A 20,294-nucleotide genomic window follows, 5' to 3' on the forward strand; every position below is an offset into this window, starting at 1 on the left:
AGCTGGAGCTAAAACCCACTATAATACCTGTTTATGAACTTCCAAAGCCATAAATAATGATTTTTGAGAAGGTTTATAATCAGCTCAGTTAAAATGAATAAAATCAAGACGTTTTCAAATACGAAAAGGAACAAAATTATTTGTACAACTAACAAAAAAATTTAAGATGATTATTGGTAATGCAATGTGTTAGAACTTTTTTTAGGGATTAAAGCTATGAGCTTTTAGCTCATCATGTTTTAGATAAGAAAGCATTTAAAAGTAGCTATTTTTATGGCATTCGAACTCGTGATCTTGAAGATGCTCTCTTCTATAATGTTAGTTAGTAAGCGAGATTTGGGTTGAAGCCGACCATCGTCTTGATGCAACCAATACCACCTAAGAACAACCTAGCACCAAGGTTAGGCTCTCTAATCTTCTGCTGCAAAGCTTCATGGTAATCATTAGCCAACAAGCTACCAGCATTGCTCAACACAGCAATCACAGAGCTATGGTTCGAAGTCGAAATGGCTCTCCTCACACACTCTGCGTAGAACACATCGTCCACCATTGATGTGGTAAGGCTGTCCGGTACATGCTCATTAATCCTTTTGGCTTTCCTCACATTCTCACCATAAGAACCCTTCTAGTATCACATAGATCCCGTCACGTCCTGAATCACTTTGCTAAAGCTACCATTTCTAAAACGCTTTCGTAGCTCTGGTAACAACTCAGCATCAACTGACGTCAAAGACTTGATCTTTGACACCATGAACTCTGTATAATCCTCACCTAACTGCATCAGAGACAGTATCTCCTCCACGTAGAGCTCTACTTCTCTCGGGTCTGGTCTTTCAGAAGCACCACCAAGCAGATTCAATTTGGAGAGTTGTTGATATCAGAAGCCAACCTAGCTAGCTTCCTAAACTCCATGTACTTCTTCAAGATCAACGAACCTCTAGAATCACATTCCTCTTGCAACTCACATATAGCATAAACAACACCGTCTTCTCCCATAGACCTCTCAAGATCTCATCGTTCTCTTCAATAGCCATGACAATGTCCTTAAACAAATTAGTTAAACTTCCAACGAAGTTCACTTGCTCGACTCCTTGCTCCATGAGCTCAACCACATTCTCATATTCTCCTCCCTCTCATCGCAATCACCTAAAATTATATGAAAAGAAATAACTAAAATTTCATAGAAACTTGCGGATGTCGTCTCCTAAAAGGTGTGAAGTTTCCCACAAAATTGACCTTCTAACTAAATTGAATATATTTACAAATTGTACACACGTACGAGTGTGTTAGAAACTTGTGAAAGTTTCAATATATATGTAAGACCGTTACACATTTATCTCCAGTAATCTCACGTCATGTACAATATGTCATGTCTATCTATATAATTATTTAAACTATATTTTATGAAGTAATTTTCCGCATTCGAGCTTTCACATTAAAATTAGAGTGGTTAAATAATTGTTAGAGCGGTTAAAGTCATTGTTACCTCTAAACATTAATGTATTTGTGGAAGCACTGAGACATGGTGGTCAAAGTTTAAAGTCTTCTACACACCAAGTATGGGTACGAACCCCAGACAACGCAATTTCTACAGAAGGAGTCTAGGTTTCAATTCCCAGAGAATGTGAATTATGCAAAAAATTAGAGAAAATGCTTACAGGAGATCTTCAGCATGGTGCAAGGAGTACCGTCAGGAATGGATCTTATAGGGCTACTCAGAATGATGCAGTCAGGCGTGAATCTTCATAAAACAGGTAGAATTTTCGGCTGTAATATATCGTCTATGTACTGTTTCTCATAATTTGTAATACCATAATTAACGAGACAAAAAAATTAATGTATTTTAAAAAAAGGAATTCTTATATATTTTGGGTTGTATCCTCGAAGAATATATATTTTAATACATTTTAAAATAGAATAAAAATTTAAAAAATTTAAGATTTAAAGGAAAATTGCCAAAAATAGTATTTTCAAAGTACCACTTCATATGTTTACACTAACCACTTTTATCATTATCTTTAACGAAGAGTAAAAGACATTTATAACCCTTTGATTAACTATGAAAAAAAAACTTATCGTTAACTAATTTAAACTTAAAAAACATCACTCTAAAAAAACCCTAAATCAAACTCTAAACACACTTTAAAACATCAACTCTAAACCCTAAACCCCGAAACATCACTTGTAACCCTAAACCCTAAATCCTAAACCTTCAAATCTAAACCCTAAAACATCAACTCTAAACCCTAAACCCCGAAACATAAACTCTAACTCTAAACCTAAAACTCAACTAACTAACGTAAAAAACCCTAAACACTATGTTTTTCTGAATTCAAACCCTAAACCTTAAACATTCAAATCTAAACCTTAAACATCAACTCTTAACCCTAAAAGTAAACCCAAAAACCCTAAACCTTCAAATCTAAACCTTAAAACATCAACTCTAGGGTTTTAGGTTTAGGGTTTAGGGTTTAGAGTTGATGTTTTAGGGTTTATGGTTAATTTTTTTAGGGTTTAGGGTTTAGAGTTACTTTTTAGGGTTTAGGGTTTAGTGTTGATAGTTTAGGGTTTAATGTTTATGGTTTAGGGTTTAGAGTTGAAGGTTAGGTTTAGGGTTTAGAGTGATGTTTCTGGGTTTAAGGTTTAGAGTTGATGTTTCAGGGTTTACGGTTTGGTTTTCAAAAAAAGTAGGTTTTAGGATTGATGGTTTAGGGTTTAGGGTTCATATTTCAAAGAAAAGGGTTTATGATTGATGTTTTAGGGTTTAGAGTTGAGTTTTAGGGTTTAGAGTTTGAATTTCAAAATAGTATAATTCGAAAAAAATTTAAAAAGTTATTTTTATATTTTTAGTTTTTTTATTATTTAATTATTTAATTATTATATATATAAAGAACAATGACATAAGAGCATGATTAACCCTGGTCTCTTAACTGGGGTTCTTATCTCATGATTTGACACTATTTTTTTTTTTACACTTTTCGGCTAAGAGACGACTCTTATATCTCTTATTTAAGAGACTTCTTAGTTTTTCTTAGTTAAAATCTAAGAAGTTAGGAACTGTCTCTTAGCCGAAGCTAAGAACCCGGTTATGAGACTGAGGTTAATCATGGTTTAAGAGTCTTTTACACTTAATGAAGAAGATATTTTTGAAAATGTCCCTTCAGTAGTGGTAAAGATGAAACTGGTAATATGAAAGTGGTAAAAATAAAATTTTCCCAATTTAAAATATATTATGTTATGCAAAATACTTCACATCATAATATTTTTAAAATAAATATAAATCTCTATTTGGAAAAAAGTTTCATGACTACCGAAATTTACTATAATATGGTGGAACCATCCAATGTATGATAATGTGTCAACAACTACACAAATTTATTCAATATATGTCACATGTACGAAATAAATAATAATATGGTGCAACATCACAATCGGGTTTAATGATTTTAAGCTAAGTTAATGGGGTCAATCCGTAATTTATAAACTTAATACATTTAATAATTTATTAAGTTTAATAAACTTAATTGATTTTGATAATAAACTTAATAATTATTAAACTTACTTAATAAACTTTATTAACTTTGTTAAACTTATTAAAATTAATAAATTTATTAAACTTAATCATTTATTAATAAAATTAATCATTTAATAACTTAATAAATGATTAAGTTTATTAATTTTAATAAATTTATTAATTTTAATAAGTTTAATAAAATTATTAAGTTTATTAAGTAAGTTTAATAAATTATTAAGTTTATTATCAAAATCAATTAAGTTTATTAAACTTAATAAATTACGGATTGACCCCATTAACTTAGCTTAAATCAATTAAACCTGATTGTGATGTTGCCACCATATATTATTTACTTCGTGCATGTGACATTTATTAACATAAGCTTCGTGTAGTTGTTGACACATTATCATACATTGGATGGTTTCCTCCATACTATAGTAAATTCGTGTAGCTAGAAAACTTTTTTCCTTATTTTTATGTATATGAAGGTTTTCAAGTTTGTATTAATAAAAGATATTTTATTAAAGTAAAACATTATTGTATATAAAAATTGATATTTAATTAAATATTAAATATTTCAAAAAAGCAAGAAATAATTGATTTAATGATTTTTGAACTGATAATATATTAAGTTACAATTTTTTAAAAATTATAAATCCACTAGTGCGGTCCGCACCCCGCGATGAAACAAAAAACTTGGACTAAACTTTAATAAACAAGACGAATTGAATGCGCCCCTATTCCATATCTTTTACAAATAGAATAGGCTATGAAAATAATATTAAATTTTAAAATACAATTATATCTAAAAGTATAATAAAAATGATGATACAGAAAAATGAACATTTTAACTTTAGAATATATCTGACATTTAGGCTAAATTAATATTATAGAATACATAATGAATATTGACTCATACCACTTTTTATCAATCTCTAGTAAATGTATACATTTCTAAATGATTAAGAATTATACCATCAACTGTAAAAATGTTTCAAACTGTTTAGGCCATTTAATATAATTAATTAATATTCAAAGTTATATAATTGGCTAACATAAGGGTAAACATGTTAACTTAATGATTGATCAAATTGTTATAAATTATGAAAATAGATAATGATTAATCGTGCATGAACACATTTTAAAAATAATTTTTAACATTTGTCAATTTGAGGTTATACAAAATATCTTTGGAAAATGAACAACATAATTTTCTCTCTTTTTTGTCTTTGTATGTATCAATGTCCACAACTCTTATATAACAAAAAATTTTAACAATTATATTTAGAAGTTTGCAATGTTAATCATACAATGGTTGATCATCAAATATTTAATGTTTAACTATTTCAGAGTTATAGAACATTTACACAGGCTGACAAAGAACATTTACATTGTTGCAAATATTTATCTGAGAATGCAATGATGCATTTAATATATTACTAGATTTGACCCGCGCAACCGCGCGGGTGTTTGTTTTTACTCTTTTTATACATAAATTATTATTTTTAAACATTAGTGTATATTTTTTAACATTAATCATATACTTAAATGTTTATATAACTATTTCAAATATAATAATATTATTTTACATGTTATAATCAATCATTTGATTAAAACCGTATGTATTTTTACTTCTTATTATATATTTATCTTATTGTATTTGCATTTAGTTATTAAGCAAATTAATATATTCATGAAAAACATATTTGAAAATATTTTGTATTTAATTTATGCTAAATTCTGACCCGTGTTTCAAAGCTGTATTCTTTTTACTAATATTTTTTAAGTTTATTCAATTTAGATAATATATTATTGTATATACAAAGTCTAAAATATGTTACTTTTAGACATGTATTATAAGGTTTGTTAATTTTAAGCCGTTCTATCATCATATTATATTTTAAAATAAATAATTTATTTTATGAAATAAAATTTATAAATTTATCAATTGAATATACTTTTATCATATTTTTTTAAGTAAATAATTGTTTTTAACATGATCATGACATAAAGTGGATAAAATAGGATATAATTTATTTATTTTTTATTTTATAAACGATAACTTAAAATACATTAATTATTGTTAAAATACTTTTACACAGATTTATTAGAATTTAAAATGAAATATATTATGATTAAAGTAGTTACAAAGATTTTATATATAAGAAATACATGTTATTTTTATACATGTATTATATATTTTGCTTAATCCATCTTACCAACATATTAGATTTTTATTTTGAACATAAATTTTTTATACTATGAAAATAAAATTTTATAATTAATACAGTTTTATTATACTTAGCTCAATATAATAATTTTCTTTTAATATGATTGATTATTGTTATATAATATATAAAATATTACAGAATTTTTTATTTTTATTTTATAAACGATTACTGATTTATTAATGATAATAATATTTCAAACTAATTTCGAAATTAGTGGAAAATATTTAAATTAATTTCGAAAATGAAGATCCTGTAAAGATCTTTTAAAACAGATTTGTTTAGATTTTTAAAATAAAAAGGATATCAAAAGATATTATGATAAAAGTATTTTAAAAATTCTATGTATTATTAGTCTTAATAAAATACATTTAATAAAATTTCTAAGTGATGGTCCAAATTAAAAAAAAAATCACACATGAAAAAAGTCATGACTTCTCTTTTAATATATAAGATAATATTTATCTGAGAATGCAATAGATCAAATTAGGTTAATTAACCACCAAATTAACCTTACTTTTATGGGCCCGCTTCTAATCGCTGAGTCAAACTTGATCTTCGTTAAACTATTTTTTCAAAATTTTTTTTATTTATATTATTTGGACCTAACTCACATTCAAAAACTACTTCTTGAATAATAATTGTTCATACATATATATATTGCCCAAGGAACCTCATCACAACCGATGTGAGATGTTTAATAGCCCCTCTCGAAATGTAGGTGGAAAACGGTCCATCGCAAACAACCAAAGTTCAACATCTCGGATATACCACAGTAATATAGGCCACTTGTACATCTAATAGGTAGGAAACGTTATGTGGAAAAATATGTTGGGCTTTAACCATTGTTTTATATACTGTCCAAGGAACTTCATCACCACCTACGTGGAATGTTTAATAATTATATTCAATCAATCTTCCTCCGCTTCTTACAATAATCATGTGGTATACAATTCTTCGCCAAAATAGTTTATAGAAATATGGTAACGTAAATATATATAAAAAAAATGGAACCAGGTGACGTTACTATATTGGTATTTATGTTGGAGTATTGACCAATGATGTAGTTTTACCATACTGAGTTTTACTAAATGCAATTTCATTTCTGGCAATAGCAAAATTCCTACAGCGGTTCAAAAAGGACTGTAAACTTTATCCTGGAATCTACTGGGGAAAATAATAATGACATTAACCCACATGAATAATGTGATTTCTCATATATGGTCTGCAACTAAATGATTATGAGTTATGATATGAAATAGTAGTTGGTTGTTTGATTCATTCATTAATAACTACTAATTGACTTGGTTAGAGTTTGGATTCTACCAATATCGCGTAGGATTTAATGGAAGAGCTATAAATTTAATAATTTATGCATGCTTTTGTTATTTACGACTAAATTGGGAGACACGACTATAAATGGACCAAAGTTCATTTTTGGAAATCATGTTAGACATGGAGTCCATACAGGCACTACGTTTCCATATAATTAAAAATGGAATCTCTATTTTGCTTGATGCTAGCTTTGCAAAATAACATCAGAAAATGAGTTTTTTTTTTTGTATAAATTGCTAATGACAATATATATATATATAAATAAAGTTAATTATTAGCTAAATTTTGCAATATTAATAGAAAATGACAGTACAATAAAGCTTTCTTTTCATAATATATTTCATCTAACAAAGTTCCAGATATCATAATTTTATTTGGATTGCACCCAATATTCTTTTTATAAGATCGGTCATATTTCTGTTTATTTAGACATTACAAATATTTCTCTAAGCAAAAACAGTCATATGAGTATCTGATGGTTCACAATTTTATCCTTTTTTTTTGTTCGAAGGTTCACAATTTTATCATTTATTCATTTGTAACATGATTGGTAAACAAATGTTCCTGCATAAATACCATAAGATTCATGAACAGCAAGAATATGACTAGATCAAAGCTATTGATAGATAAAACGTCAATATCATATATCCATCAGAAAATCTATACACATAAATTTTTTGAATGTTCATATATAGTTTTAATATTGAGTGAATTGACTTAAATCCAAAAAAAGAGAAATTAGTAAACTATTTTTGATGGAACAAGTTTTGTGTCTATCAACGAATGCATCATGGTATGGATTTAGAACATTAATTTAATTAGAAAAAAATATGTATACAGAATGTAATTTCACGTTATATTGGCTTCCGTAATATCATTGGCATTTATAATTACGCATCAATATACCGAATTAATTGATCAAGTCACCTCCACATGATCGCTGAATTAACGGATGCCATTTTGAAAATCCACAAGATTTAAAAATCATTGCAGAATTCATTGTTTTAAATAAGACATGTAATTAACTAGTATTAATTACTACCCCAGTAAAAATAACAAAGTTTATTCTTATATAGATCTGAGCGGTCGTTTTTTATTTGGAAATATTTCGTTCTAAATGCAATTATATCTTAGTTAAAATCCACTATTAAATCAAAGATTATACATGCCAATTGGAGAAATCATGTCTACATAGTAGATGTGCTTAGATTTTTTTTTTGTAAGAATGTTAAGTAGATGTGCTTAGATCGTTAAAGACCATACTGGATCGATAAGCCTTCACATGCTCCACAAACAGAATTGTTACGGAACTTCGATGTGTTACGTGATTAAAAATTTATGAGATTTGCATATCTCGATGTGAATATGGGATGATTACATCAAACTACCAAGCTATGATTTAGTGATTTCTAAACCTCAAGAATGGCCGATATACCATGTTCTGCTTGAGTTATAAGTCGTCTCCACAATGGCTTTATGAACTGTGCCTTTTTGAAGTAGAAGCCATTAATTTACACGTGCTTGAAACATCAACAAGAATATTACAAATGGTGATGTTTGAATTCTCTGTTCCTTCTTGACTTTTTTGTGTAAGAAACTCTCTTCTACATTTTCCATTATCTTTACTTGTATAGTTGATAGTCCAACCAGTTTATATTTAAATTAATGAAAAATAAAGATGTAGTCCAAACTATCCAAAGAAGAAGTGTTTGTGTTATTAGTTAACATTATGAAGCATTGGTCAAGATAATGGCTAGAACCTTTGACATTATACAAAGTTATCGGGCAACATCGGCTTGAATTTCTTCAAGGGAACGACCTCGAGTCTCTGGTACCATTTTTATCACAAATAGGATGCCCATACCCGATATCATTGAATATATGAAAAACACACCTGTGATTTTACATACATCAACAAAGTATTAAATTGGTCAATAATTAAATAACTGAATTTACTTGGTTACTTGTCAAAATGAAGTGAATTACCACAAGAGCTCCACTGGAAGAGGAAGTTGAATGTGTACGAAACGAACCAATTAGAGGACCAGCTAGTTATATTGCATAGCGTCCCTGATGAACCCTTTATATTCATCGGTGTCATCTAATTATCCCACAATGAAAAATTGAAATACGGAAATTAATATTTGGTAAGTGTATATCAGTCATCAGTTATGTTTTCTAAAATTAATTCGACGGTATACATATATTGTTGTGCCTATTAAAACCTAACTATTTTGTTTAACTATTTAATTATGTAGTTACAATCATATTGAAAACCACGATTACCTCGGAGACAATGACCCATGGAATACCTCCTATTCCAATTGTGATCGAAGTTAGAAACACCTGCAATAATTTTCCGTAATTGTTTATCGAATAGTCTGTATTATATCTTAAGAAAACAAACTAAAGTTTACTTATAAATAAATTATTTGTGATTAAATATTTTTAACAATTTAAACTAATACTAGTAATTTAATAAATTTATGTTTTTAAATTTATAATTATTATTATTAGTAATAATAAAATACATTAAAATATTTGTATTTTTAAAACATTCGTTTTGAAAAATAGATGGTAGCATTAGTTAACATTAAAATTATCAAAGCAAGACTATTTAATCTCTTGAATAGAAGAAACTTATTACGTACCAGCACTCCGATCAGTGTTGAAATCGAGGTGTAATTGTCGAGTAAAGCATAACTCTGTAAATTAGTTTGATTGCTTCAGTTATATATTGGAAAAAATATAAGCTGAATTTATATCAGACATTTTTTTTTGAACTGAACATCAGCCATATGTTACTAATATAGTAATTCTTTTAGGTAAACAAAAACACCTGAAACAAAACGACAGCCCTGTGATGAATGACCCCAGACACATCATGCCCGTCGCAACCTACAAGTATTTCACATAACAAAACGACGTTAATATCTTATTTCTCGACTGTATTTAATATCGTTTTTAACATTAAACATATTTATATAGTTTCGTTTAACACTAGGACCATTTAACAACAGGGATTAAAAATAAGCCAAAACCATTAAAAGAGGTCGTCTCCCAAATTTATCCACGATTATCAATCCGAAAATGCTCATCGTGGCTTGCACCACGGTAGCTATCGTCACTCCTACGTTGTTAGGAAACCCTGTGAAATAATTAAATTGCAGATTATTTTCCTCTATAAAAATTATTTTTAATTAATCCTTGTTCAGTAAGGGACTTAAATTTTACTGTGTACCAGCTTTGTTAAAAATCGAGCTCATGTAAAATGTATAACCACTGAGACCTCCGAGTTGTTGCAGTACTAGCAATCCAATCCCCACCTAAAGATAACCGATTCATTCAGTAACACGTTTTTGTTAAAAGAAACTACAATTTTCATCAAACACTTACAATAACAGCACGAGAATATCGCGGTTTGAAGAGTTCAAGAAGACCATCTTCTTTGGATTCTTGAAGTTTTTCCATATATTTCTGAAAAAGAAGAAGACTATTTTATTTTTAAAACTAAAAGATGCCAATTTCGTAAACATGTTTTTTACTTTGATTTCTGCAGCTTCTTTGGTGATATTAGTGCTGTTTCCTCCTCGTAGACGTTGGAGTGCAACTTCCGACTCTTTAACCCGACCATTTCTAGACTATAAATTACAAAACCACCAAACCTATTAAAAATGTTGCTATTCACTCACAATTAAGCATGTTGGAGCTGACCATGAAAAAACGACAAGACTAATTAATTACCAGCCACCTAGGAGACTCCGGTATAAAGACCAAACCGGCGAATTCTAGAACACAAGAACTGTACCTGCACAACTCGTATCAACTTGATTTAGAGTACATTTAAAATTATAAGAACATGGTGCTAAATTTAATTAAATCGTTTTATAATTTTTGGTAGAAAAGTAAAAACAAATTACTGAAGAGAGCTAAGTTCTGCCATGAAATTACTGATCCAACAAGGAAACTGAAGGCCATGCTAGCACACATCACAAGCTGTAAGAAAAAAATATTAGAAACTTTTAAAATATATTAGTAGTAACGACATCGTATTTAGCGGTATTACCATGCTAACCGCAGAGAACGCGCCTCTGATTCTTTTGGGTGCAATTTCTACAATGTAGACGGGCACCTGTAGATCGAGATTACATATATTTGGAGTTAATAATTAACTCAAACGTTGCTTATATCCTTATAGGTTACTAGACCCTACTTAACTCAAACTTTGCTTCTAGCCTTTTAGGTCACTAACCCTAATTATCAATTACTCCGTTTTATAAAGTTACATGTTTTAAAAAACAAAATTGGTTAAAAATACATTTGTGTAATACTCCCTCTGTTTTTAAAAGATGCATATTCTAAACTTTTTAAATATATTAAGAAAACTCATTAAATATGCATTGTTTTTTGTGAATAATAGTTTTTCATAACTTTTAACCAATAGAAATTCAATAAACACCATTAATTTTTTTGAAACTTACAATTTTTCATAAAATCATACATTGAAAAAGTAAAAAATATATCTTTTTGAAACAATTTTTTTTTCCAGAACATACATTTTTTAGGAACGGAGAGACTACATGTTTTCATCAACTAATAATGATAGTTGCAAACTTAAAAAAAAACTTAATTAAAATTATTAAATTCTTACTCTCTCCGTTTCATACTAAGTGTTGTTTTAACTTTTAAATTTTATTTTATTATAAGTGTTATTTTACATTTTCAAAACAAATATGAATAATTTCATTTTCTAATTTTTATTCTTACTTTAACTCATTAATTAAAAAATCAACTAAAATAAAAAATTATATAGGAGCAAAACAAAATAATATTTAAATGATACTTATAATGAAACATATAGATAGAGTATTAGTTAGAATTATGGAAAGTATAATTATAAAATTTATGCATTTATTATATATATTTTTATTAATGTGTAAAAGTTTTAAAATATGTATTATATTGAAACCGAAAGAGTATTAAATTAGTGAACATACCACATAAGAAGTTACGCCAGATGCAACTCCGAGAAGAAATCGTCCAATATCAAGTGACCAAGTCGCCTAGCATATTATTATATTAAACCATTTATTAGTAGATACATAAAGCTTTAAGAAAACATGTTAGCAAATGTACTTCGTCTGTTTTTATTTTCTAAAACTAGTCTAGACTTTTGATTCAAGATATATTTTGTTTTATATACATTAATGTCAGGCGTTGAAACTCCAAACCGGAGATGTAAGTTTTCTCATCAATTAAGAAAACATGTTAGCAAATGTACTTCCTCTGTTTTTAAATATAAGATTTTTTAGGTAAAACACATTTATTAAGAAAATTATTTTTATTTAAAAAATATCATTAAAATTTTAAATTAAAAACTATTCAACCAATTACAAAATAAAACTGTTAAATTTGATTGGTTACACAGTTTTTGATAAACTAAAAATACTTAAAAATATGAAAACATCCTACATATTGAAACACAAAAACTATTCTAAACATTTTTTATTTAGGAACAGAGAGAATATTATTTTGTGATTAACTATTTCTTATAATTTTTAGCTAATCAAAATTCAGTAAACATAATTAATGTCTTCAAAATTTATAATTTACTATTTATATTGAAAATGTGAAATAGGTATTTTTTACAAACAAATTATTTTTCTAAAATATGGATTATATTGAAACAAATGGAGTATTTCATAAACATTAACACCAATATGCGAAAAATTACATTATATATAAGAAATTAAGAAATTTTGACTTTGCTGACAAAAAGAATTTGACTGATTTTTAGAAACCTGAGAGAAGGCTATCATAAGCCAGCCGGCCATGCAAAATGAATTTGACACCCACAATGCCTGCACATTGAATCACTCATCAAAACCTAGTTTCTTGGAATATAAATGTATAAACATGGGATTGTAAATTAGTTTTAGGAAAATGAGTAAATGGGCTTACGCCTCTCCCAAAAAGATCGGCGAATCTTCCCGACAACGCGGCTCCCACGAGTCCACCAATTGTTAATACAGATCCAAAGAATGAAAACTGCATCCGTATAAAGAACAATAATTTTGATTACTTTTTTATTTGTTATTCAACGTAATAATATATTCTCTCTTTTTTTGTAATAATAATCTTTTAAAAATCACTGAATATCAGCAAGCCGGCAAGTAAAATCAACAATTCAACACTGACCTCAGCCAACGAGAGATTTAGTCCTTCCATCATCCCAGTTTGAGCTGGTGACGTAAAGCCGGCCTGCCAAAAGAAAAAACAAATTAAAAGCTAAAAAGTCTTGTAAAATTATACAAAAAATGTCAGCTATCGTGTGACAGCAAAAATCTACATCAAATGATAAACAGTTTTCTTGAAAATTGACACTCCAAGAGAAATAGAAACAGAAGAAAACATGTAAGTCAGAAATCTTCCAAACATAAATGATTTGTCATTGGATATCTAACCTACTTAGTACTATACTACATGACATAACCAAATCAACAAATTAAGTTATTATAATATAACATACAATTATGTATGAAACATACGTCAATAGTTTTTGTTCTTTATCTATTCTATTAGCTAGCACCCGGTTTATAACCCTAGCAAACACAAGAGAGAAAGCATGAAAAGTGAAGATGTGGAAACTTACGGCAGTGCCATAGGAGAAAGTGCCCCAGAGAGCAGTTACGGTTGTGAGGAGTAAAACAAACGTGACGGGGCCGTCATCGTCTCCGCCATTGACACGAGTCTTCTTATCTGACTCGATGTCTTCTTGAATCCTCACTTTCTGAAGCAGTGGTTCTTTCCCCATGGCTGTGATCACCAGTTTGAGAGACAATTTACTGAGAGCTATCGCTTTTTCTTACAAGAAAAGAGAACTTAAGTAGAACGATTATTGGGCTAATTCCATTTAACGTGTATGAGAAATGACAGATTACGAGGAGTTTTTTTTTTTTTTTTTTTTTGACGTCTACGAGGAGTTTTTTTAAAGTATAAACAAACTTGAACATATATAGAACCATTCAAATGACCCAAGTTGTGGAAAAATGAGAGATAAATAACACGTGTTTTATCATTTATGGGTCTACATGACTACATCAAATGGTAATATAATATTATTTCGTATATTAATATTTAATTGACCGGGTATAAATTTGGATTTAGAACAATTAATTGCGTAGGATTAGTTGTGCAATTATTATGCTTCTGCATACTTTTCTCAGATTTATGAAATTGAACAATTGGGGAGACATAGTTTTTTGTTATTTAGTACGACTAACGATGGCAAAGTTAGTTTAATTTGGAAATCATCCCGGACGTGGAGGCCACAAAGTAGATAGACACTAAGACATCTTACGCTTCCAATGTCGCACAGTTTTATAACATTTAGTTTTGTTTTTAAACATCAATAAAATCTCAATATATAATAGCAAGAAACCATTTTGCTTCTCCAAATAACACACATATGATTTTATTTTGTTATTATTTATGTAGATCACCTACAGGAAAGTTAGTTATTTTTAGCTGATATTCTTTTGGTAATTATGATATAAATTAATACTGTATAATAGATTTTAATCTTACAAAGTGTTAAATATTACAATTTGTATTTCTCAAGCAAATAAATAAAGTTACAACACATACCTGATGCTCAAGGTTTTTCACGGTTATATATAATAAAATTGGTAAACAAGATGTTCAAGCGTATAAAGATATCAGAAGATTTCTTAAGCAAGTAACAAAAGTTACAACACATACTTGATGTTCATAGTTTTTCTCAGTGTTATATATAATGAAATTAGTAAAGAAAATGTTCATGCGTAAATATAAGATATCAAGAATTCTGAAGAGCGTGAATGTGACCGGCTCGATATCATAGACAGATAAAATGTTAATTCCATCCATCTATCTATCGAATCTATGTACAACCATGCATTGAATGTTCAAATATGATTTTAATATATAGCTTATGCAAAGCATTTGCATTATTAGATTTGCGATTTATAAATCCAAACCATATAATATTACAGAATTAACTGATTTTCTTTTTATCAAACCACATACGATATTATATTTGGGTGATGAGATGCCAACATTCCACAACAGTGATGATTTTAATGTCTTAATTCAAAACATCTGAAAAATTCAACCAACCAAATTTTGTTAATTCAAGTAAAAAAGTACTCGAAGCATTCGCCAAAAAAGTACTCAAAGCAAAACCTAAAAATCGTATAATCAAATAATGTTTTAGATGAAACTAATATTACATGAGGTTTTAGGTTAGAGATTATGAACTTCATCCGAAAACTTTATGATAATCTAAAAAGTCTTCAAAAGTTTGAATCTTCTAGTATATATGGCAAAATGATCGCAAGATAAATATACAAATAAAGATTACAAAACCAAAGTCGAACGTTTCTTGACAGCATAACCTATACAATATCATTTGATTCCAAAGGCTTGGCATCAAGTAACTTTATATTCTTTATACTCAACAACAAGTTCTCTTTCAATATTGTTTATAACAAACTTAAGCAAATTTGTATTTGATTCATGTTAAACTACCTATCCGTGTTACAAAAATAATGTTCATAGAGATGTTTCAGCTATTGTTCACGATCGTGGCGGTTGAAGCCGCCCTGATCTTAACACTCGGGTTTGGGACTCCAGTAAGAAGAGTGGTGGTGAAATTGCTTGACCTGCTGAAGCAAGGCCGAGGACCACTGGTTACAAAGACGGTTGCAGCCACTATGCTTGTGTTGTTTGGATCGGTTCTGTTCAGCACGATTCAGATCAACACAAGAGTCTCCGAGTCTGGTGGTGTAGCTAACCCGACTGATCAAGTCATGTTTGCGAATCGCCTCCTCGAATCTTTCCTCATGGGTAAATAATATTTTATTTTTGAAAAGCGTGGGTAGATAATATAAACTCTTTTTTTTGGAATACAAGTATTATACACAACTTACATTTAATATACAACTAAATTTTGACCCGCACGTACGTGCAGATATTTTTTCATTTTATAAATGTATTTGATTTTATTACAAATTTTTTAAATATATGATTTCCATTTTAGTGTTATATATTGTGTTATTCTATAATATTATTGTTTTTATTTCTTTTTCTATATTATTAATATATAGTGATTTGTTTAATACATTTTACTTTGCTATTATTTTTATTACTTACGAATATATTTTCAAGATAGGTACAATAAAATAACAATATGAAATAGTCAAATAGAGAACACCCTCCAAAATTTGTTTTTTTTTCTTTAATTTATACATTTTCTATATAATCAATTTTAAAATTTATTTATTTATATTATAAAAATATGTTTAAGATAATTTATATTTACATGTTTTATTTTAAAAAATATACTTTAACATATATCATTTTAGTATTTTACAGGAATTATGAGTAAAAAATACTGTTTTGTTTAAATAATATAGACCTATTATTTTAGTGAATTTTGTACATAGTAGCATCTATCAATTTATTTTAGGCAATTTCATTGTGTATATGATAATTTTTTGTATGTTATGATATTAATTTTTAAATTAAGATTTCAAAATATTATATCACTTTAATTTTTAAAACATATTTAGCTTATTTATTCGTAATGCATTTCAAAAAGTTATTCTTTATTATCTCTGATTTTATCATTTAAAATTTTGAAATATTATCATTTTGAGTTTGAATATTTATTTTTAAAAATTGTATATTTTGTCAAGAAAACTTTGAAAAATTAACTATTTTTGAGTTTGGAAGATTACTTGAATTTTGAATTTGTTTTATAACTATATTAATACATTATTTTATTTAAAATAAAATTGAAATTTTGGTAATATTTTCTAAATTTTTCTAAATTTCATAGTTTTCTAATAACATATTTTTAAATTTGTATATGAGCTAAATATTATATACCATTATTTATATGTATAAACAATTTTAAACAACATATTGTTGAGAGTTTCAAAATAAATAAAAAGATAACATATAGTTGTAGATATAAAAGTTTAAACTATGTTACTAAATTTATTTTTTGTATAAAATTATTATATTGTTTACGAATTTTAACTCATTTTAATGATGAGTGATAATTTATTTAAATATAACGATTTAAAAAGATAAATTTGTTAATTTACCTATTTAATATAATTTTGTCAAATATAATTTTGTTAAATATAATTCATAAATTAATAGATTAGTTTTTAAAATATTAGATTACTTTAATTTTTTACAACATATAGTTTGTTTTTCGTGGTGCATTTCAAAAAGTTATTCTTTATTATCTATGATTATATTTTGTAAAATTTTAAATATTTATTTTATATTACCATTTTGTGTTTATATATTTATTTTTAAAATTTAATATTTTGTCAAGAAAAAATTTGGAAAATTACACAACTATTTTTGAGTTTGGAAGATTACATGAATTTTGAATTTGTTTTTCTTACTACATTAATACATTATTTTATTAAAACAAATTTGAACTTTTGGTAATTTTTTCTCAACAAATTTGATTATAATTATAAAAATCTATTAATTAAAATTTGATTTCTGATTATTATTTTAAATGAATTATTACTTTCATAGTTTTCTAATAACATATTTTTAAAATAGTATATGCGATAAAGCTTATTATATACCATTATATTTTTGTGTATAAAACATTTTTAAACAACATATTGTTGAGAATTTCAAAATAAATAAAAACATAACATATAGTTGTAGATATAAAATTTTAACCTATGTTACTAAATTTATGTTTGTATAGAAATATTATATAGTTTACGAATTTTAACCCATTTTAATGATGAGTGATAATTTATTTAAATGAAACAACTTTTAAAAATAAAATTTGTTAATTTACCTATTTAATATATTATTTTTCATATGTAATTCATAATTCAGTTCTATTTTTATATAATACAGAATATAATTATAAAATTTATAAAAATAGTATATAATTTTTTTTTCTTCTTTTAGAATAAAATTATAATTGACGTTGATTTATAATAATATTATATTACTAATTACGAAATTAATTAGTGTGTTATTTTAGAAAACTATTTAAAATTTTAGTAAGATTTTGTTAGATTATTTATCAACATATTTTGTTATAATTAAAAAATAAAATTCTAAGTAATGTTGGTTTATTATAAATGTAAATAATCAAATATGTCACATTAACTAATTCTTTAAGTGGTTCTACTATGACTTGTTAATAGTAGATAAAAAATAGAACCATAAATTAATGTTTATTGTTGTAAAAAACATTTAAGGATTTTTAATGTTAAAAACCCTCAACTAAGTTTGTTTTGGGTAAAAACCCTCCAAACTAAGTATTTAACGAAAGAATTCACAAACTAACTTTATTTAGTGAATTAAACCCTCATAGGTCATAATTACCTCTACTACCGGTAATTTTTATTTTAGGAGTTTCTACATTAAGTAAACATAGTTGAGGGGTTTTACCATTAAAAATAAAAAAAATTCAAAATTTATAATATTATCTAAAAATTTGTAGCTTAAATTTTTAAAATTAGTAACTTAATTTTTAATTTAAAATTAGTAACTTAAATTTTAAAATTAGCGTTTTTAATTTTTTTGTAAATATATGAGTTTGATGTGTTTTTAACATCAGTATTATATATGTAAAACCCATAAAATAAATACATAACAGCAACATTAGTTTAATTTTTATTTTATTTTCTGGGTTTTTACATTTTAAATTTATACATATATAATGTTGATGTTAAAGACACATCAAACTCATATATTTACAAAACAATTAAAAATGCTAATTTTGAAAATTGAAGTCACTAATTTTTAGATAATATTATAAAATTTTGATTTTTTTTAATGGTAAGACCCCTCAACTATGTTTATTTAATGTAGAAACTCATAAACTAAAGACTTACCGGTAGTAATGATAATTATGACGTGCTAGGGTTTAATTCATTAAATAAAGTTAGTTTAGAATTTTTTTCGTTAAATACTTAGTTTGAGAGGTTTTACCTAAAACAAACTTAGTTGAGTGGTTTTAACGTTAAAAATCTAAAAATTAATAGATTAGATTTCTTGCGTTTTATTTGATTGTTTTAAAAAAAACAAAATCTTGTGTGTGTGTGTGTGTGAAAAGGGACTGTGTTGTTCTTGGCATTGGTGATGGACAGAATGCATTACTACACAAGAGAGCTTCAAATCACAAGAAGAAACTTGGAGGTTGCAGTAAAGAAGACCAAAACAGCTGCTTAATGCAAACAAATTGAGATCTAGAATTCAACTATAAATTTGTAAATAATTATCAAAATTGATTTGAATTTCAAATCACACATGTACATCTCTATAAAACCCATATCGATAAACTCAATTATGTATCTGATCCGATCTATCAACGCATTCGAACTGATCTTGTAGGACGGTATTTCAAGTATAAAGCATTATCCTAATTTGATCAGAATTCAAGTTTATATCAAAAAAAAAACTCAAAAAAAAAAAAAAATCCAAAAATCAATTTCAAAGAAGTTTTCGAAACCTAAACAAAACAATTTAAATACCTAATTTCATATTCATTTTGATTTAATTTCTAAAAAAAACTGAATCAAAACATTATTAACTAGTTGATATCAGCACCTTGTGCGGATTATTATATCTATACATCTAACATTTTTTAATTCTAAAATGTATTTTTATAAAATAATAATAATTAAATTAGATACAAATTTTAAATTATTATAAATTATAAAATTTCAATATTCATATTGGTAATCAATGTATTAAATTGTATTATTTTGTTTCATATTTTTATTTATGTGATGTAGATTTTGGATCAAAATATTTTTTATAGTAATAACTAAATTAGGAAATTTTGTATGTGAAATTAACACATTAACACATATTGTATTTGGACTGAAAAGAAATCATGTGGTACTAAAAAGATTATAAAAAAATCACAAATATAAAACAGTAACAAATAGAAATAGTTTAGTAATGTTCAATCTGATAAAACCAAACTATTCAAAATCAAACCAAACAGAAATAGAGGAAATAGTCTGGATTTGGAAGTACTGAGGATGTTATTTTTAGAAAACAGGAGTATATGAATATTGATCAGTATATTAAGGGATCAAACCAAATAAACAAAAGAAAACGATTAATTTGGATATATTAGTATACTTATATATAAATTTTATAATAATATGTAT

The 20,294-nt window shown here is 26.7% G+C and overlaps 2 protein-coding genes across 2 annotated transcripts; one reads left to right on the forward strand and one right to left on the reverse strand.

Annotated features, from left to right (window-relative positions):
- Window positions 1–8,767: 8,767 nt before the first annotated feature.
- LOC125608817 (putative sugar transporter ERD6-like 13) lies at window positions 8,768–14,632 on the reverse strand. Its single transcript, XM_048779329.1, has 17 exons — window positions 13,730–14,632; window positions 13,276–13,338; window positions 13,039–13,125; window positions 12,879–12,938; window positions 12,075–12,140; window positions 11,144–11,209; window positions 10,991–11,073; window positions 10,822–10,879; window positions 10,623–10,718; window positions 10,474–10,554; window positions 10,319–10,403; window positions 10,119–10,225; window positions 9,917–9,975; window positions 9,729–9,801; window positions 9,364–9,423; window positions 9,064–9,178; window positions 8,768–8,971 (listed from the first exon to the last, which is right to left on the reverse strand). The coding sequence occupies exons 1-17, from the start codon at window positions 13,889–13,891 to the stop codon at window positions 8,856–8,858; spliced, it is 1,437 nt and encodes a 478-aa protein (XP_048635286.1). The 5' UTR covers window positions 13,892–14,632; the 3' UTR covers window positions 8,768–8,855.
- Window positions 14,633–15,528: 896 nt separating this feature from the next.
- LOC125608818 lies at window positions 15,529–19,498 on the forward strand. Its single transcript, XM_048779330.1, has 2 exons — window positions 15,529–15,963; window positions 19,229–19,498. Exons 1-2 carry the CDS (start codon window positions 15,666–15,668, stop codon window positions 19,342–19,344), a joined length of 414 nt encoding a protein of 137 aa, XP_048635287.1. The 5' UTR covers window positions 15,529–15,665; the 3' UTR covers window positions 19,345–19,498.
- The last annotated feature ends 796 nt before the right edge of the window (window positions 19,499–20,294 follow it).

This window comes from Brassica napus, chromosome A5, assembly GCF_020379485.1.
Source record: "Brassica napus cultivar Da-Ae chromosome A5, Da-Ae, whole genome shotgun sequence".
NCBI classification, from domain to species: domain Eukaryota; kingdom Viridiplantae; phylum Streptophyta; class Magnoliopsida; order Brassicales; family Brassicaceae; genus Brassica; species Brassica napus.

What these genes read in the sequence shown, in the direction of transcription:
- LOC125608818 (XM_048779330.1), top strand. Translation starts at nt 15,666, where the DNA reads ATGTTCATAGAGATGTTTCAGCTATTGTTCACGATCGTGGCGGTTGAA. An exon ending in CCTCGAATCTTTCCTCATGG is followed by an intron (nt 15,964 to 19,228) that starts GTAAATAATATT and finishes GTGTGTGAAAAG; the next exon opens with GGACTGTGTTGTTCTTGGCA.
- LOC125608817 (XM_048779329.1), bottom strand. Translation starts at nt 13,891, where the DNA reads ATGGGGAAAGAACCACTGCTTCAGAAAGTGAGGATTCAAGAAGACATC. An exon ending in CGGAGTCTCCTAGGTGGCTG is followed by an intron (nt 10,719 to 10,821) that starts GTAATTAATTAG and finishes TGTAATTTATAG; the next exon opens with TCTAGAAATGGTCGGGTTAA. An exon ending in CTTCCAGTGGAGCTCTTGTG is followed by an intron (nt 8,972 to 9,063) that starts GTAATTCACTTC and finishes GTAAAATCACAG; the next exon opens with GTGTGTTTTTCATATATTCA.